At 36.9% G+C, this 20,570-nt stretch overlaps 1 protein-coding gene across 3 annotated transcripts in view; it reads right to left on the reverse strand.

The window, feature by feature from the left end:
• Positions 1–20,570, reverse strand: part of LRCH1 (leucine rich repeats and calponin homology domain containing 1) — a 189,369-nt gene that overhangs the window by 79,558 nt on the left and 89,241 nt on the right. For all 3 annotated transcript variants that reach the window (XM_037527331.2, XM_037527333.2, XM_037527332.2), the window contains exons 2-3: positions 19,073–19,217; positions 347–473 (exon numbers count right to left, since the gene is read on the reverse strand). In XM_037527331.2, coding sequence (XP_037383228.1) covers positions 347–473; positions 19,073–19,217 — 272 coding nt within the window. The remainder of the gene's footprint in view (positions 1–346; positions 474–19,072; positions 19,218–20,570) is intronic.

A 20,570-nucleotide genomic window follows, 5' to 3' on the forward strand; every position in this document is an offset into this window, starting at 1 on the left:
TACATTCATAAAATGTGGTGTACAATCTTAACTAGATATTATTTTATCCATTTACCCAAGGTTTATCACAGATACATACAATCTGGGGAGGGGAAATGGTCTAGCCACAGCAGGATAACCTGTGAGAATGATCTCTCCTGTCAATTTCAGAAGTATAAACTACAGGAACACTTCAACTTCAGAAGCTGTGTCTGCCATTCTTCTCCCCACTTCATGTTTTCATCATATACAGCCCTCCAACAACACAGGCGCCTCCTGGTCCAGTTCTAGCAAAAAGTCTCCGTTTATACCTTGACAGGCCATGATTAGTAAACAAAAAAGAGCAGTTTAAAAATCAGCAACATACCAACTCCATTAACTGTTTGAGCTGACCTATCTCTTCTGGCAGCGATCCAAGTTTGTTGTTACTTGCAATTAAGACTTTGAGAGGCAGACCACACAGGCAGGCCGGTAGGGCAGACAGCTGATTTCGACTGCAAAAACAATACAACAATAACATGCATAAACATACAGGTCACTTCATACTGTTTGCGAACAAGTATTTAACAAGCAAGGAAGAAGGGAGACAGCTGAAAAGATATTTTACAACCACGAAAAGTTCAATAAAGTTTCTGTATGTGTAATGAATCAAATCACAAGGACCTAAGAAAATAAAATGTGTTTTTAAAAAGAAAGGCATGGGGGAAAACAACTTTTCCCAGCACCAGGGAGCCCATCAAGCCCCCTGCAGAAGCTGAGCCCTCGGCCAGCCAGGGGGCAGATGGGCAACGGGTCCTGAACCACCCATAGCAACGGGAAGCTGGGGCCAAGTGTCCTCTTCATGCCAATGTGTGGTTGGAATGCAGCAAGAACCAGAGCAAGCAGCACCATGCAGGCACCGTGCTGTCCATTTTAGTGCTGATGGGGAAATTCACTTTGCTGCAATTTTCAAAAACACCAGGAGAGTTTCCAAAGTAAGCTTCCTTTTGTGAAGACAAGAGTTGCTGAGTTTCTGTTGGGTATCTGTGAGAGTGCTAATTAAATGAAAAAAGTAAAGTTGGCCTCTGGCAAAGTGAAGCTTGGTAGTGGTTTATTTCACAGAGTAGCCAGACCTGCCGCGGCCAGGGCTCCCCTCTGCTCAGCATGGAGAGGTCCTCTGACCAGAAGTCTCTGCTTCCCATCACAAGTGCCTGGTCTTCTGAGAAATGAGAGAACACTGGATAAGGGAAATCTATGAGTCACCCACATGTATCTGTCAGTCATCTACTTCCACATCCTCCCACACAGAAACCCTTTTCTACTATCAAATAAGAAGACATATGGTTTTCCGTTTCCTTGACTTTCTTTCCTGGTCATTCTGTTGATTAAGCCAACAATCAGATCTAAAAATTTGTATGTTCTGTGACTTTAACTATTTATAACTTCTGTGTGTCGGTGCACACACATATAATGTGTCAGAGGTGGTACTGTGGGAGTATATTTATAGGCACACACACATCTGGGTGCAAGGGGGAGACACAGACAGATTGGCCAAAATACACCAAAATGTTATCAGTGGGCATTTTATTTTTGAGGGGGGTCGATACGATGAGTGTTTTTTTTTTTTTTAAATTAAAAAACGACATGCCTTTTTTTTTTTTTAATAGAGGCATGTTTTATTTATTTATTTATTTGTTTGTTTTTTATTTATACAAGCACTGGGTACAGTCAGAAGCGCGGGAGGGTGAGAGAATTCGCCAGAGCCAGAGTGGGGAGCAGAGCAGGGAGAAGGACTGAAGTACACTGCTGAGGGGAGCAGTGGGCGGCAGGAGAGGTCTGCGCGCCATGTGGGACCCTCCTCCAGTGGCCTGGGAGCAGCCGGGGATCTAACCGGCACTGCACAGGCCACGGGCAGCTTCGCAACCCAGCGCTCAACCACTGCGCCACCGGGGAGGCCCGATACGATGAGTGTTTTTTAGTGACTTTATTATAACTTATCTTTCAGAATTCCTATAAAGTGCTTTTGAATTAAGAAAGAACTGTCATTACAAAGAGACATATTTCATTGGATGCTGGTTACATGGGTGCTTCTATTTGTCAGCACTTATCAGATGTGCACTTAGGACCTGTATGCACAGATACACTTTTCTGTATGTAAGCTGAATTGCAATTACAATTTTTATGCCCCTACTCCTTCATATGAGAAGGCTGGAATCTGGCTGGACAAGGGACATCTTTAACTGATGGGCTCAGAAAAAGCAGGCACTGTACTATGGAAAGAACCTTTTTAATGTGGGTGCTTTCCTATAAACACCATGACATTTCTCCTCCTCCAGGAACCAACGTTCAGGTCTTAACAATAAAAGATACAGTAATGTCTTCTTTCCCTTGCCCAGATCCACAAAGAAAGTTAGTTCTAGAAAGAGGCAGAAGGAGAGAAAAGACTTATCAAACAGGGTCCAGCAGAGGGAGGGAGGAGACTGGGATTTCCGCAGGGGTTCCTGGCACTGGAAGGACCAGCTGGCACTTTGCTGTTAGGATGACAGGTGAGAAGAGTGACCAGCTCTGCCTGGCACTGTCTCCTGCCAGCGGAAGCAACCATGGAAGGGAGGAGCAAGGCTACCCACTTGCCTTTTGTTCCTCCCACATCCCTGCTGCCATCTTCTCTAACCCACAGGAGCACACTCATGCTCTTCTGGCTGGAGGAGGGAGCCTTTCCAGTGCCCTCCTGGAAGAGCCTTCCTCAAGCTCAACAAAGGCTCTTTAAACATTACCTCTGGAGAAAAGAACTCAGTTTACTTAAAGGCATCAAGTAAATAATCTGAAATATAATTTGTGGTTATAAAATAGTTATTAAAATGTAATTTCATAACATGAGAACTGGTAAATGTTAACAATTCTGTTATTTTGGTATAATATTTCAACTTCCTTTTGAAAAGAGGATAATGGGAACTGAGATGAGTATTTTCAGAAATTTCTATATTCCTATTTTTCACAGAATTAATAATTATAGTTGGAGATCTTTCCTGTGTTTCTTTGTTGGGAAACTCAGATTTAAATTGTTTCCAATCTCATTACCTTAATACAGGCATCCAATGGGATTAGTAGAGACTGAATCAGAACAGCCGTTCATCATACCATTTAAGTAATGCTACAAAGGTTTTGCTCATTCAGACACATAAGTATTCGAGATTACATGGGCTTACTGTCACTGGAATCCTTCCAAAGTGGGTACTCATTTAAAATAAAATAATAAAGGCCTCCCCTGGTGGCACAGCGGTTGAGTGCTGGGCTGCAAAGCTACCCGCAGCCTCTGCAGCGCTGGTTCCATCCCCAGCTGCTGATGAGGGTCTCACATGGCACGCAGACCTCTCCTGCAGCACCCACAGCTCCCCTCAGCAGCGTACTTCGTCAGTCTCCCTGTTCTGTTCCCCACTTTGGCTCTGGTGAACTCTCTCACCCTCCCGCGCTTCTGACTGAACCCAGTGCTTGTATAAATTAAAAAAAAAAAAAAAGAAAGAATGGCACCTACAAAAAAATAAAATAAAATAATATTTAAGCTTGTGAATGCATGTATGGTTTAAATATTAAACCATACATGGTTTAATACATATTAAATACATACATATTAAATACATTAAATACATATTAAATTATAATAATTTACCATAAATTATTTTCTATTGTGTGGGTTTTATGTTCTATTAAATGAGCCAATACATAAAAATGTGATATATTCCAGGAGAATAGAAAAACAACATGATTCCCATGATTCAATAAATCAAGTCATTTATTCTTACATGTGATTTTATTATGTTTATTATGTTTTTATTCCATATATGTATAAATACATATATGGTTTAAATAATTTAATATGTATTAAATTATTATAATGGGGATAAATGCATTTTATGCTAAAAGCTATTGATAGAACAGCCTGTTTATTTATGCTCCACACATTCCTCTATTTACAATGTAGTCAATCACCTGCAGACAAATCTGAGACTCCAGGACTAGTCATAATACAACATGCCATAAACCTGGGGCACATTTCTCCTACTCCGTCCATTGATTTCCATAGTCTCTACTTCATATATTTTATCACAGGATGTTCCGGTATTACTTATAATTTCCCCAATAGAAAAGGGAAACACATATGCACACAAAAGCCTATTAGCTCTCCAGCATATATTTAGAAAGAGGAGAAACTGCATTCCCTTTAATCCTCTACCCACTAAAGACCACATCAGCAGCCTTAGCTTTTAAAACCACTCATTTGACAGCAATTTTTCCCAAGCAAGTAAGTGCCCCAGGCCACAAGCCACTATCCCATCTCCTGCTTGTCTCCTGCAGGACTCTGTACTATAAACGGACCCTTTACAGAAAGAAAGTTTAAAAATAAGGCTATAAGGCAATGACCAATCTAGCCTGTGAGTCACATCTAAAAACAAAAGTAATTTTTTTACATTTAAAGGTCACTTATTACAAAAGACTAACTTGGGAGGAGGGGAGAAAAAGAGCTGTTCGCTCATAAGTAAAATTACAGATTTGGTCATGTTGGCCTGAGCCTTCCTGCTATTACCATCGCTGACCCTAGTCTAGGCTTCTGGTCCCTCTCCCTACCTTCCCTGGGTAGAGGTGGGGTACAGAATGGAAGGAGGAGGAGAGGGAAGCCTTTTACCTTATGCTCAGTGCCGACACCTTTCTCAGTTAAATGACCCCCTACTACATTTGTCTATTTCTTCACTTTAAGATAAAACAAAACGTCGCCACAAAAACTGCACATTTTGATAGCCTAAGTTTGCAAGATAGATTTCTCTTAATCTTCAGTGCCCATATTTCTCACTTAACATAATTCTTAAATTAAGGAATTAATAAATCAAGTCATTTATTCTTACATGTGATTTTATTATTGGGAATCATGTTGTTTTTCTATTCTCCTGGAATATATCACATTTTTATGTATTGGCTCATTTAATAGAACATAAAACCCACACAATAGAAAATAATTTATGGTAAGACTTCTATAACAGATTCACCTAACCCACCTGGTAAAAAGATCACCAGTTGTGGAATTAGAACACATGGGTTCAAATCTCATCTCTGCCTCAAATCACCTCTATATGTAAGTCATTGTTAATTATTATTATTATCATTTAAAGATTTATTTATTAATGCATACAAGAGCTGGGATCCAGGCCAGAGATGCAGGGGGTGAGAGGATTCACCAGAAACAGAGTGGGGTGCAGAATAGGCAGACTGACTGAAATACACTGCTGAGGGGAGCAGCGGGCGAGTGAGAAGTCTGCTGTGCCATGTGGATTGCTCTCTGGCCAGCCCGGGGATCGAACTCGTGCCGCAGAGGCTGTGGATTGCTTCATCGTGCGGTGCTTAACCTCTTGCGCCACCAGGGAGGCCCTTATTATTATTATTATTATTATTATTATTATTGTCATTATTATTTAAGTCATTTATTCTCTCTGGTTTTGATGTGAATAAAATTCCCACCTAACATGAAACATGAGATAGATAGATAGATAGATAGATAGATAGATAGATAGATAGATAGATAGATAGATAGACATAGAGACATAGAGACATAGAGAGATGAGATTAGGGTTGCCAAAGTACTTAATCCTACCCTAAGTCCATATATATAAAGACTAAGCCAGCCCTGATCACTGATGTGGCAAAGCAGTGGGGAAGTGACCAAAAATAGCATATGTGTGTTCAGTTAGGTTTCATTTATTTATTTTACTTCTAACCACTAACGTTTCAGCCGCTTTTAAAATATGGTTTCATGCTTCACCTGGTGAAAATATATGCTAATCAAAAACAAAGATGACCACTCTCAGATATGCTGGGAAGAACCAGGCTCAGCTGTAGGATTTCAGGTGAAAGCAAGTAAAGAACAATTTCTAATCTAGAGAACAAGGACTAGCACATATTATCACATGAATGAACTTTCCTTTCCCATCTTCTCTTACTCTAGGATCCTAAAATTTCTGTTTAACAATACCTAGAGATCACCACTCCATTTAACTACCTGGTTTCCAAAGAGTAACAGTAAGGATGATGTGAAATCACTAATGATCACTTACCTATCAGGATGATGTCACAACGGGCATCTAAAGGGCCCCAGATTAAAAAAAAAACAAACAAAAACAACTAGCAACAAGGAATGTAGGTGAGAATGTGGAGAAAAAGGAACTCTCCTGCACTGCTGGTGGGAGTGCAAACTGGTCTAACCACTACGGAAAGCTGTCTGGAGATTCCTCAACCTGCTAAAGATGGAGCTTCCATATGATCCAGCAATTCCACTCCTAGGTATTGACCCAAAGGACACAGAAACATTAATTCAAAAGGGTGCCTGCACCCCTATGTTTATAGCAGCACTATTTACAATAGCTAAGCTATGGAAATAACCCAAATGCCCAAAAATAGATGACTGGATCAAGAAGATGTGGTACATATACACAATGGAATATTACTCAGCAATCAAAAAAATTAACTCATGCAATTTGCAGCAACATGAATGGAGCTAGAAGGGATCATGCTCAACGAAATAAACCAGCAAGAAAAATAAAAATACCAGATGGTCTCACTACAGCAGGAATTTAGAAAACCTAATAAGGGACCAGGAAAAAGACATTATAATAAAGTAAAAATCAAAATCAACAAGCAACTATAAGCCAGACACACACTATGGGGGGGAGAGGGAGTAGGATCAAAACAAGGGGGATAGGAATTGTATGGGGACTAGAACCAAGATTAAAATACATACATCATGCAAAAATGAAAAGTGATGTAAAAAATATATAAAATTTAAAAAATAAATAAATTAAAAAAATGGATTTGTTCCCTTAAACACAGTTGCCTTCAACGTTTACATAATGCAAACTCTTATTCCTGTCTTTTGTAAAACCAGTTTGTGTCCTATGACCTCCATGCTTTGTGAATTAAAGTGCTGTCTGTTTCAGACAGTGGAGGCACAGAAATTGTTAGTAACTCAGGGTAATGAGTGCTCCCTGTGCTCCAATCACGGCATCAAAAGCATAAAAAAAACTAAAATTTAAAAAAATAAAAATATGAAAAATAAAGGGCCACAAAAAGCGGGTCAGATCTCTCGGTGTGGCTACACCAGGCTCACCCTCTATGAGTCTCAACTAGGGAGGAAAACAAGTATGTAATATTGTTAGCACTGGTTTCATCAGCATTGTCTGTGCTCGGATGTGACCCTACAGCAGAAGACAGCTATTTTATGTTAGCCAAGTAAGTTTCCTTTTGCACACAATGCCTCACCTAATTTTGTTTTCAAGTTTTTCTGCATACTCTGTTTACCTCTAAAAGCAAAGTAACTTTTTCTGTTTTCTATGTCACACTTGACTGTTAACTGTTTCATAAACACACAACAGTGAAAAATATTCATAAAACTATTTCCTTTTTCCTGCTTATTCCATTCTGAAAAACCCACCAAGGCAAAATATTTTACTCCCACTTCCCCTAAAGAGTGAATAAGTGCTTCCCCTTTATGACCACCCTCCCCCTTCATTCCCACCATCACTGTTTGTTTGAGATAATTACCAACAGCATCAAGAACATTGCTTTAAGTTGCCTGTTGATATTTTGGTCTTTACTTTTATAAACATAAATTTGTAAATATAATTTTAATAATATTTTATAGGAAACTTAATCTCAATTGAGATGATGTGTATGCATAAAATATGGGAGCCCACATTTAGATCTAACTCTGAAAGCAGTTAGGTTACCTATAACTTCAGTATGACAAGTATATGAAAACTAAATTGTTTCAAAACTAGAAACACTGAAACATAATTTTAAGGGGATCTTGGAGAAGCTCTGAAACATTATACCAATGATTTCACACCCTACACACATAAAGGCATGTTTTGAGAAGGTGAAGAGTCAGCTTTAGAAAAGGGAAATAAAAGTGAAAACAGAAAGCAAACATCTAAGGCATCTCAGCATTCAGGCACACTTGCACAGACCATTTCACCAGCATTTTCGCTATGCGTGCCTGAACCATATTTGGTTACTGGAACTGTACTGGTTTCCCACAACAGCCTATCAGTCTCCTCTGAGTATTAATAAACCCTTGCTTAAAATATTCCATTTTTTCACACTCCCAACTATCAACAACGACAACTACCAAGGTTTGTAAAGTTGATTTCAAAGTGTGGTTACTGAGAACTTGCACCTTAGTTGTTTCCTCGCCCTTCTTACTAAGAGCTTTTCAATTCTAAAATCCCAAGGCTTTTGAACCATTACTTCAAATGTCTTCTGTAATATGTATTATTTCCTTCATTCTAAAGTGGGGCTAGATGTACAAAATCAAGGGAATGTTGGATGTTCAAAGAGAAAGCAACATCCAACACTAGCAAGGATATTAATTTGCCAAACATCTTCAAAAGCAACAATGCGGATTTGTGATTTTAAGTATCAAAACTGCAGAGGCCTGAACCTTATGTACTAAAATACGACTGTGCGAAACATTGTTGCTGGTACACAGGAAAAACACCACTACATGGAAAGATGAAGTGGCATTAAAGATAGCCCCCCATTTACTCCCTTTTATTTTAAAGATTTTATTTATTTATGCATATAAGAACTGGGGTCTAGGTCAGAGGGGAGGGGGGAGGTGAGAAGATTCACCAGAGAGAGTAGGTGTTACAACAGGCAGATCTACTGAAATACACTGCTGAGGGGAGGGGGGGCACTGGGCAAGACAGAAGAGGTCTGCTATGCCATGTGGGTTTACTCCCTGACCTGGGATAGAATTCATGGTGCAGTGGCTGATGATAGATTGATAACGCTGAGACTTTAACCCCTGAGCCACCAGGGAGCTCCACCTCCCCCTGCCTCCAACAGCCTGGACAACAGCTTTGTGTGATATACTTTATGCTTCAATTTTTCCTGGGTCTTTCTCTCTCTACTTATCTTGTTTTTTAAACTTTCAGTCCATTCATACAAACATTTAATCGATATAGTAGGGAATATGACATCATGAAGGGATATACTTTTCAACTTCATACTTTTTTAAGTGTGATGTCAGTTCCTGAAAGCTTGTTTGGGTGATAAATGTTTTTCTAAATCAGTGTTTATAAACTGGTGCTCTGAAAAGAACTATTCTAGGAAATGCTGATAAGTTCACTTCACAAAAAAAGGGCAAAGACATTATGGAGAGTCACAATACTGATGAGCACAATAATGGACTATATTTTTTAGCATACTTATTAATATCCAACAGAATACTTTTTCATAGAATATACTTTCTGGAAATGATTGATGTTTTACTTACTGTTCCTTAGCTGATCTATAATCATCACTGACGTTAAAAATACGTTTTCCCCCTTTGGTGTCAGCAGGGTAAGTTTTCTCCATATCTATTATTCTCTATTCATGAAGAGATAAATTAATTGCTGAGTAGAATGGATCAATTTACTCAAATTCACATTCCTTTCTGCTATTACTTGCCAACTATTAAATGAAATATAAAAAAAAGTACTGCTTGGTTTCATGAAGTTAAGATAGTAAAACTGTGATTAGTGGATAACATAAGTCCACATGATCCAACTCTAAGAGTGGCCCAAATTTTTTGGTTATTTGGATCTCACCATTCAAAGAGATTGTATCATTCCATCTGTTCTGGTAGTCCTCTGATGCAGAGATTGTAAAGGTGTTCCAAGAAATATAGAAGCTGGGAAAAAAAAAAAAAAAAAGCCTAAAAAGACTAGGAGAGAGCTAGCTCTCTCTTATCACAATCTCACCTCTTGTCTCATAAATGCCCAATCCCTTAAATCTTCCTAGATTAAAAAATAAAACATACACACATAGAATATGTCTTTATTCTTGATTTAATTTATCTTTCATGGGGAAGATAAAGCTACTTGAGATTATTATTCATGCTGAAATTCTTGGCTATTTGATGTTATCAAAAGATTGGCCCTTCCTGAGTTCTCAGAACAGACACATTCCTTTAAGAAGTGTAATAATACTTTTAACATCACATTCTGCAATTTTCCAGCTAGTATACCATGTGTTTTATTACTTTTAAAAAAGAAGTAAGGGATTTATATCTGGACTGGGAAGCTGAGAAAACTAACAGTGGATCTTTTTTACTCAAAGCAAATCTCATAAAAAAAAAAACTTTGTCTAATTACTGTAATTGTTATTAACAAGCAAATAAGAAAACCAAGAGAAACAAAATAAATCTTAGCTTCACCATTATCTCCAGATTGCAGTCAAAGTCTACTTACCTAATGCCCTAATTCCATCTGGTCTTTAAGGCACAAAGGGGAAAGTATGGAGGATGATGAGAAGACAGGAAAAACAGAATTGAACAACAAAAAAAAAAGGATTAAAGATTAAGAAGTTCAAATCCTCAAACTTCAGCTTAATGGAGAAAATGTCCAAACTATTATTCATCCACTTTTAAAAATAGTAACTTTAAAAATTCAAGAGAGTTTGTTCTTAGCCAACCAAACATAGATACTCTTATAAGGGTATGAAAGTAGTTAAGATTTCACGAGTGAGTCAATATATAGTTCTTGTGTTACACATTCTAATCACTGAAAGTCTTCAATTAAGGATCCCAGGATACTGCAAATTTTCCTGATTTCAAAGTACAACTGCACTTTTATTCTCATCATTGAAAATCACTCCAAATATAAATAAGTGAGAACTTTCAAAGAGATGGAAGAGTGTAAAAGTGTAACACCCAACATGTAACTAATGAGGAGAAACCAAGAAGATAGAAATAGACAAATGAAGGAAGGAGCAATATTTAAAACAAGATAATGACTAAAATTTTTCTGGAGTTGATAAAAAACACAAATCTTCAGGTGTGGTAAGCAAAATAAAGTTTATAATGAGGTTAATCAAAATATCTACACATATCACAGCAAAAATGCAGAAACACAAAAGGTGAGAAAATATGGGGGAATATCAAAGGGAAAAATTCTGAAGATTTTCTCCAAACTTAAGATTTAGATTGTCAAAGGATTTTTCTATAGGCTAGAACACATAATATCTTTGAAATACAATGGAAAAGAACTGCCAATGTAAAGATTATACTAACAATCTAAAATTTTATAATAAGTACATCTTCTTTCAAGGCTGAGGGAAAAAAGACTTTTCAGGACAAGATTGTATTTAACACAAACATATTCTCATTGAATAAACTAAGAATGTATTTATAAAAGAAGCATAACCACTTCCTCCCCAAAAAAGAGAAGCAAAAATAACAATAAGCAGAGAAACTGGTTAAAATTATGTGCAAGTAAGCATCAATTGACTAAAATCAAAATAAAAAGCAAGATGGACCTAAAATAACTAATAAAAATAATATGTAATTTTGGAGATAGTGGTTGCAACTAATGCTATTACTTTGGGGAGTATAGGAGAGATAATATTTAACTTTAGAAATCTGCACTTTCATTAAATCAAATATTAATGTCAACAATTTATATGTAGTCTATCTAGTATAAATATAAAATATAATGACTAATCCCTCAAATAGGGGAATAAAAAAGAATAAACAAAACTCAATATTAGGTAGGAAAAGGCAAAAGACAAAAAGCAAGGCAACCTTGATAAATCAATGCAATTACTAAGAAAAAAAACAAAAAATCCAGTCATCCTAATCATTTTATCTTAAGACACATTTCTCAATAATTAATTAAGCAGACATAAAATGTGCTAGGTAGAGAAGATGTGAATCCTCAAATTAACAAGTTATACTTAATGGATTTGCTAAAACCCAGTATGCGAACTATGGAGAATGTACATTCTTTTCAGGTACACACATAATATTTACAAGTTAACTATGTGTAGGCTATAAAACAAATCTCAACCAATCTAAAGAATCAGTATCAAACAGAAAATATTCTCTAATCACAATTTAATACAGTTAAAAATCAATTTTAAAAGCCATTTTAAGATGGAATCTATAGAAAATTCATGGGTCAAAGAAGAAACATTGAAAACTATAAAATACTTAGGAATAACTTTTTAAAAATACCACATATCAAAACTTTTAGGATCAACAAAAGCAATATATACAGGAAAACCAATGGCCTTAAAATGTTCCCATTAATTAACAGAAATTAATGAGCTAGATATTCCAAACTCCAGAAATTAGGAAAAAAAAAAACCTATAGGAAAATAGGAAGAAGGGAACATGATAAAGTCAGAAATTAATAAAACAGAAAACAATTAATAGTTGGTCATTAAAATTAAAAGCTGGTAGTGTAATACCACCATTCCTCCCCCTTAGAAGTAGATTTTGGAGAGTTTTCACTATTCGGAGTTTTTTGTGTCTCCAAACTCATTTCAAGAATATTTGTTCCATTTCTCAAACTCATGTATTTGCAGCAACATGGATGGAGCTGGAAGGGATTATGCTAAGCAAAGTAAGTCAGAGGGAAAAGGATAAACATCGGGTGGTCTTCTCACTTCTATGTGGAATAGAGAAACCAAACAAAAATTCAAGAGAAAGACAAAACCAGCAAGCTAACCACAGGTCTGAGGCATACACCAAGAAAGGGGGAGGGAGAAGAGTCAAAACAGGGGAGGGCAGTACACAAGGGAATGTGGTGATGGTTCAAGGGTGATGTAGTGGCAGGAGAACTATGGGGACTACAATGATGTAAGCAAAAAGTTGTAGAAAAATTAATGTGATCTGCAATTTGTCCATTTTTTGGCTTGCAGAAATGAAACAAACCTTTTGTATAACACTTTGACAATTACTATAAACAAAAAACGAATTAGTAGGAATTTGTCCCATTTTCAGATAGCAAACCTGTAGCACAGAATTCTTAAAAGCTCTCTTAAGATCAGAAGCAGAACTAAAAACAAAACAACACATTCTAACAGTGCTTGAGCTATCAGTCACAATGCCCCTTTTGTGTCTTCGTATTTTTTTTTTTTCAATATAAACACTGACTGAAACAACATCTGTGAGCAGGTGACATTTATAATGGAAAAATTCTCTTTGGAAGTCTTGCCAAGTATGTGTTATACTAAAAGAAGTGGAATCTGATAAGAAATATCCTGCTATTAACTCATTCACACTTAATAAATCCCATTAGCTTTATTAAGCTACCAGTATCAGTGGACATAATGTTATAGGCAATTTATAAATACATTAAAAACTTGAGGAAGTACTGACCAGAAGTCCCACCTTGAAAACAAATACTCAATGAGCACAATAGAAAAGGCCAGGTTTAAACCACACCCTGCTGGTTGTACAATAGATGACTCTAAGGGCTTCTCACAATCCTAACATTCTATAAAAAATATTTTCAAATTTTATGATGATACTTTCAAAGTCCAACATGGTTCACATTGTTTTGTTGTTTTCTTGCTAATTTCACAAAACAAGCTATGACCTAGCAGGTCTGAAATATGTATACTAAAGTAATCTCATTTTCCCTCTGAATGAGATAAGATCTTCATAAAAAGATGGGGATAAAATTGATATTGAATTGAACAAAATCCCTCCCCTTTTCCAGTTTAATAAGACACCATAAGCATCCTAAGTTTCTAGGAAAAAAAATGCTATTTTACAACTCAGATATTCAGAAATGTCAGTGCACAGACACAGTGCATTTCCTGTGGACAAAATTCAAATTCTTAGGAAAGATGAAAATTAAATTTTTGTTCACAACCTGTGCTTTCTAAGGCAGTCCTAACATTCAGGATGCTTCTCCCAAACCTTCACATATAGAGCTATATTCTTGAAGAATAAAGATTATTTATCAGAATGACCCCCCCAAAGGAATGTGGGCATACGGGTTACACAGCCATCAGGAAGCTGGCTCTCTCTACAATTGTTTAGCAGCCAAAAAGGATGCCAGACTTCAGAAAATGCATCCAAAAGTTTCCTTTTATGGTGTGATAGCATTCTGCTCAAGAGGCAGCCTTCTTTTCTACAGCAATGTCTCAGAATACATTCCTGCTGGAGAGAGGAGCTCCTGGTGACCGGCCACCCCTGTGTGTTTCACACTCAGAAAGGAATAGCTTCACCTGAATTCTGGAAACAATATTGCCACATGCTGTAAAGAACTTTAATTTTCTGGCAGCTTTTTTCCCTAAACCTCTCTGAGATGAAGCTTTTGAACTATGATCCTTATTCTTAAATTCACAAGGCCCTTCTGTTGTCAAGAGTTTTGAAACTCTGGGCTATTCCATTTTCCTGAGGTACGTTATATTCGTGAGTCTCATCAACAACCTCTCCAACAACTTAAAATAGATTTTAGACTTTGTGAAACTTTCCTGTGTAATTCAGATTCAAAGTGCCTGCTCCTATATAGGAACACATCTTGTTTAATCATTTTTATTATTCTTGGCCACCTTTCCTGGACTAAGATACTTTATAACAGGAAGAGACACTGGGGCACATATACTGAACTAACATAACCTTTTGTTGTGAACATCAAGAAAGAAAGATTAAAAGCTCAGATCCTTCAAACACAGGCTACATAAACAGCAATAAATTATTGTTTTCCACGAATATGCCATTTCTATCACGTGTGAAAATGTAGAACTCATGGAAGGATTTTTAACTGCATCTCACAGTGAAGACTTTTTTCAAGTGCTAATGAAACCTATCTCTTGTCTAAGGAACTGGGTTGCTGCACCAAACAGCCATTTGACATTCAAGATAATATCGCCTAGAGATGTAGTCAGTCAAGAAGCTGGGGAGGCAGTGACATATCACAGTCACCACCAGCATCTTCATTGTCATTGTTATCACCATCAGCATCCAATATTTATAGCTGTTTATTCTTGTAATAAGCAATAAATCTCAGAAGGTGTAATCCATTTTAAATGTTTCCTATAAATTCAGGGGTGCGTCATATGGCATCTATCCTACTTTGGAACATAAAAAATGAGTAATTTCTACTTGTGACTTATTTGAAAAGAAAAAAATGAAGGAACAGTGAGACCATGTTTAATTTTAAGCACGGAAACTTGAAATCTGTGAAAAATTCAAAAGCAGCTTCTCTACACTCTTTTCTCTAAATCTTTTCTTCCTAGTTAGTAGAAATCAGAGGAAAAATCCTAAATGTTATGGGAAAAAACGCAGATGGGTGCTTATTCATAGACCTGATAAACTTCTTATTTGTATAAAGATGTTTCAGAATGTGATATATTTGATACAGTCTACCTTAAGTGTGTGCTTGACAGAAATCTGCAGTTTCTTTAATTTTCTGAAATGTATACAGACTATTCCAATACATTTAAATTAGTGATCACATCACTCCTCGGTTATATACCTCTGTCTAGAATGTTTCTTTCCATGGAATAATTAACACAGGAAAATACAACTCAATTGAGGAACCTTCTTTGTTCTTCTACAAAGCAGTGTGTGTGTAGCATCCTGAGTCCTGTTCCCTTCTCAAGTAAAGGGATTGGTAGTCTCTTTTCCAAACAACAAACATCAACGTAAGCCTAAATGGTCCTTCCCAACACCCGAGAAGAGACAGATTTTATTTCATTGATGTAATTTCATGAGGGGTAGGAAAGATCTAAACAGGCTACAGTGCCCAGCCTTGGGTGTCGTAGAAGGTGTTCATGACCACCCACTAACTGGATGCTCTAAATCCCTCCTGGTCACAGCTTGGGGAGGTCCAGTGGGGAGGCTGTTTGAGAACAGGAAGAACTCACACAGATACCATCATCCTGGCAACGATATTACTCAATTCACAGAAGACTCAGAATTCAGTTAGATGTCCCTGGTAATTTCTACATATTACTACATATTTGTAAACAAATATATCTGATCAGTCACCTACTATTTTACAAGCTACAAATAAATCTTTTAAGCAAATATAACTACCTCAAATCGCTCCCAAACTGAAAAGAATCTCAGTTTCGGGTGCAATTCCTAGAAGATATGTTTCAACAACTAAACCTAATAATCAAACAGGAGTTAAAAATCTTATAACTAGGGCCTCCCTGGTGGCACAAGGGGTTAAGAGCTACCTTATGAAGCAATCCGCAGCCACTACAGCACAAGTTCGATCCCCGGGTGGCCAGGGAACAACCCACATGGTGCAGCAGACCTCTCCTCACTCGCCCACTGTTCCCCCTCAACAGTGTATTTCAGTCAGTCTGCCTGTTCTGTTCCCCACTCTGTCTGGTGAATCCTCTCACCCCCTGCACCTCTGGTCTATACCCCAGCTCTTGTACACATAAATAAATAAATCTTAAAAAAAATCTTATAACTAAATAAATAAGATGACCATCTCCCTGGCTGTTAAAGTTTGCCCTGTGTTATCATTCTATGTTAAACATTTATAATCACGAATTAAATTAGATGGAAGTTATCAAAAACAATTACGTGTGTATGCACGGTACCAAGAGTTTAGAAGATATGCATCCATATTTCAATGATATATCACTGAAAATTAGAAGACATACTTTTCTTATTTTTCTCAGCTTAGTTACCAATTCCTTTAAAGAGACATGGTTCAAAACTAGACCGTATGTCTTAAAACAAGTTAATATTAAAGCAAATGTGAGCAAAGTAAAACAAAACTAAATTAAAAAAATACATGTATATACATAAAAAAATAGAGGCAAACAAGAAATTAAACAATGGTGGGTGTGATGTGCTGAGACACATCTGAGGAGGTGTGACCCTGTACCTCTGAGTCACATACAGTGTTACAAAGCAATGTCATCTCAATAATTTTTTTTAAAAATTACAGACAAAGGGGCCTCCCTGGTGGCGCAGGGGTTAAAGTCTCAGCTCTATCAAGCTATCACCAGCCACTGCAATACAAGTTCACTTCTGGCCAGGGAGCTACCCACATGGCGCAGCAAACCTCTCCTGTCTCACCACTGCTCCCCTCAGCAGTGTATTTCAGTAGATCTACCTATTCTGCTCCCCACTCTGTCTCTGGTGAATCCTCTCACCCCATGCACCTCTGGCCTATAGTCTAGCTCCTCTATGAATAAATAAATAAAAATATATCTTTAAAAATTACAAATAGAAAATAAAGTTTAAGAGTTGAGTGTTCAATGGTCCTCTATTTCTTTCTCCCTTTGATTATGTAGGAATTCATCTCAAAACTGCTTATAAGAAACCACAGTTTCTCTTCAGCCATCATTGTCTCAATGTTTCTCTCTATTCTTGCCTTAAAGAACTGTGAGATCCACACTCTAATATATTCCCTCTACCATCTGAATATAGCAAAAGTATTCTAGTCTCAACTAGGTGCCACATAAAATCATCCCAAAACAATTTTATTAATGCTTTTTATATAGGATATAAAATTTAACATTAGCGTTTATGGAATTTTATAGTGTGTTTTCACAGTAGACCTATGTTACCTCTACCCCAAATTTCTCAGTGCATTGGGCTTAATATAACAATGTATAATTAAATCTATTTACTTGTTGCATGCAAATTGCTGGATGTAAAAATGTCACTGCAGGACAATGTTAAATTGACCAATAGAGCATGTAATTATCTTGGGTATTTCCCCTGTGTAGAAAGGGGTGAAAGATACATGCATTGTGGAGATACTAAACTGAAATCAATGGACACCACTATGGTGGCTATATCAGACTATTACAAAGCAATATAGATTTTACTGTAGCAAAAATAGCCTATACTATTCTTATGCAAGAAATCTCAAAACGGTCAGATGGACTAGAAACTTGGAGAAGTGAAAGGCAGATATATGAGTCTCTAGATTATCCTAATAGTAACCTACCTTTTATTTACCAAAAAATAGTTAAGGTCCCTTAAAATCATGTCTGGAATTTGTTTTTCACTCCCAAGGAGGATATCCACTCTTAAGGAAATACAGTAGGAACCTATTACTGCAAAGAAAACAGCAAAAGACCCCTAATTCTCAGTGGCCTAATTAAAAAAAACCTGTATTTTTTTATTACCTACCACAAATTTATGCTATACCTGGTTATATGGGAATTTTGCATTTAGAAGTTTGTGTATTTGTCACTCACACAAGTGATCAGGTAATACCCTTTGCACAACAAAGTCATGCAAATCAGCGAAGTTTCTGCTCAGGCTTGTACTAGGGAACCTTGTTTTTATAAGTGGAGACAGATTTAATAATATCTCCCCTGGTATCCCTAATGTGAGTCAAGAATTTAGGAAACAAGGAGTCAAAATACAGCCAATCTAGTTGAGAGTCAATGAAGTCTAGCAGTGAAGTCTAACACTGAGGCCTTAAAATAGCTGATTTTATAAATTTCGGAGCTGCTCAAGTGTATTAACATGTCAGAATGGGTTGTACCTAATCAGAGAGTCAGTATAGACCTCTGAGCAGCCTGAGGCAGACACCACTCCGCCTGGGCTATGAGGACAGTGACTTCCTCTCCAGTGCAGTTGTTCCTGTCCCTCCTAGACCTTCTCAGATGGCCTGAAGTGAACAGGTTCAGTCAGGAATTTCAATGGTGCCAGTAACACCCAAAGACCAACAGCGCCACAATTGTCCCCAACCCCAAAGTTCTTGTTCATTTCCTTTAGCCTATCTCCACCAAAATCTACATCATTACCTGAAGACAGGGCCTCCCTGGCGGCTCAAGGGGTTAAGCACAGCACCGTGAAGCTATCCACAGCCTCTGAAGCAAGAGTTCGATCTCCAGGCAGCCAGGGAGCTACCCACATGGCACAGCAGACCACTCCTGACTCTCCCGCTGCTCCCCTCAGCAGTGTATTTCAGTCAGTCTGCCTGTTCTATTCCCCACTCTGTCTCTGGTGAATCCTCTCACCCCCTGCACCTCTGGCCTGTATCCAGTTCTTGTATGCATAAATAAATAAATCTTTAAAAAATACCTGAAGACAACATACCAACTCAACTCTTGGTCTATTTGGTGCTTCTAAGCACCAAATAGACCAAAACTGTAAGTGCTGTTATATAAATTATTAAAAAAGAATAGCACAAAAATAATATTTGCTAGTATTATAAATGTATCATAAAAAATACTTCCTAAATGATCTTTGTGTGATTCATTTCAGAAAATAATCAGGAATTGCAGAGAGGAAAAAAATGGATAGACATAAAGGCATAATTTTTTTCATTGAATTTGACTACAATCCTTATAGTTAACCTACCTCAAATTTAAGTAAGTCAGCATCTGCAGATTAATGATGGCCTCAGGGATGACTCTGATACAGTTATGATACAGATTAAGCATTTCCAGTGATACAAAATGGCATAATTCCATTGGAACTTCAACCAGTCTGTTTTTAGATAAATCTGTGAGAAAAGAAAAGAATATTTTGTTAATATTTAAATCTGTAACATAATTCAATGCAATCTTATTTAATTTCGCACTACTTTTGCATCAACATGTTCTAAAATAAATGTTATAATCTAAATTTAAATCAACATTATCTTTTTAATTTGATTAAACAATTTTTTAATTTGATTAAACAATTTTTATTAATGTTTATTGAGGTAAGGCCGTATATGTTCACACCTTTACAAATGTGTTATCACACCACATCTACCACCAAAGACCCATAATTAACCCTCCACCACATCCATTGCGCTCCTGAGTGCTTTCCTCCACTCCCCACCCTCCCCTTCTGGTAGTTTTTTGTACCACTGTTAGTAAGGATGTTGTGATTTCCATTTTCTATTTAAACAATAAAGTAAACTATTGACACCACCATACAACAAAGAAAGTACACAAAAGGGAATCAACATATGAATCTCTCTTTTAGAAACTGATGTAAATTCTGATTTACATAAAAATATTAACATACTACGAATACGCAGTTTATTTTAGGAATATAAGGATTCTGTATTATTTAACATACAGAATAAAAGTGAAATAGCATATGAGCATCTTGTAGATACTTAAAAGGTACAATACTATATTCAATCCTCTTTAAAACAACTTTATTAAAATGCATCTTAATGTCCTATTTCAAATGCACAATGCAGGTGGCACCTGTATAATCATAAATCCTCTCTGAAGAGAGATCAGCCCTGGTTATGTGTCTACTACCCTAATTTTTAATTGTAGTCTCTCTCATTTTTAGTCCTTTTTGTGAGTGATTTGTTTGTTCATTTATTTCTTTGTTTTTTAATTATTCAAACTGCAGTAATTTTTTTCAAGTTCTCTGAGATTTTTTAACACAATGTACAAACTGTGAGCTGCCCAAGGTCTGGCAGACAGAACCATCCAAACCTTGTTTATAATAGTGCTGTTTTGTATGTCTCCTGTTTCTGAAAGGAGTCAGGCTAAACATTATAAATAATTAAGTCACAAGGTGTTAACAGTGGGCATCTGCCATTGCCAGCCGAACACTAACCAGATGAACAAACCTCTGTGACCACAGTTAGCAGGCATATCCCCATGTAACGTGCCCCCTTTCATCTGGGTTTGCATTCCAGTTTCCACATGAAAATGGAAGAAACTGTATTACAAACCCTACACATAACTTTGACTCTTGCATGCCTATTAAAAACAATAGCCTAGATAGATATTGTTAAAATTAAAACAAAGCTGAAAAATAAAAACAGCCCATATGTTGGATTACTTATGTATTCATCAACATTTACAAATAAGAACACGGTTCCTGCAGCTTACCAAGGAGCTTA

This window comes from Talpa occidentalis, unplaced genomic scaffold (assembly GCF_014898055.3).
Source record: "Talpa occidentalis isolate TD23 unplaced genomic scaffold, MPIMG_talOcc4v2.1 talOcc4.5, whole genome shotgun sequence".
In the NCBI taxonomy this organism is placed as follows: Eukaryota; Metazoa; Chordata; class Mammalia; order Eulipotyphla; family Talpidae; genus Talpa; species Talpa occidentalis.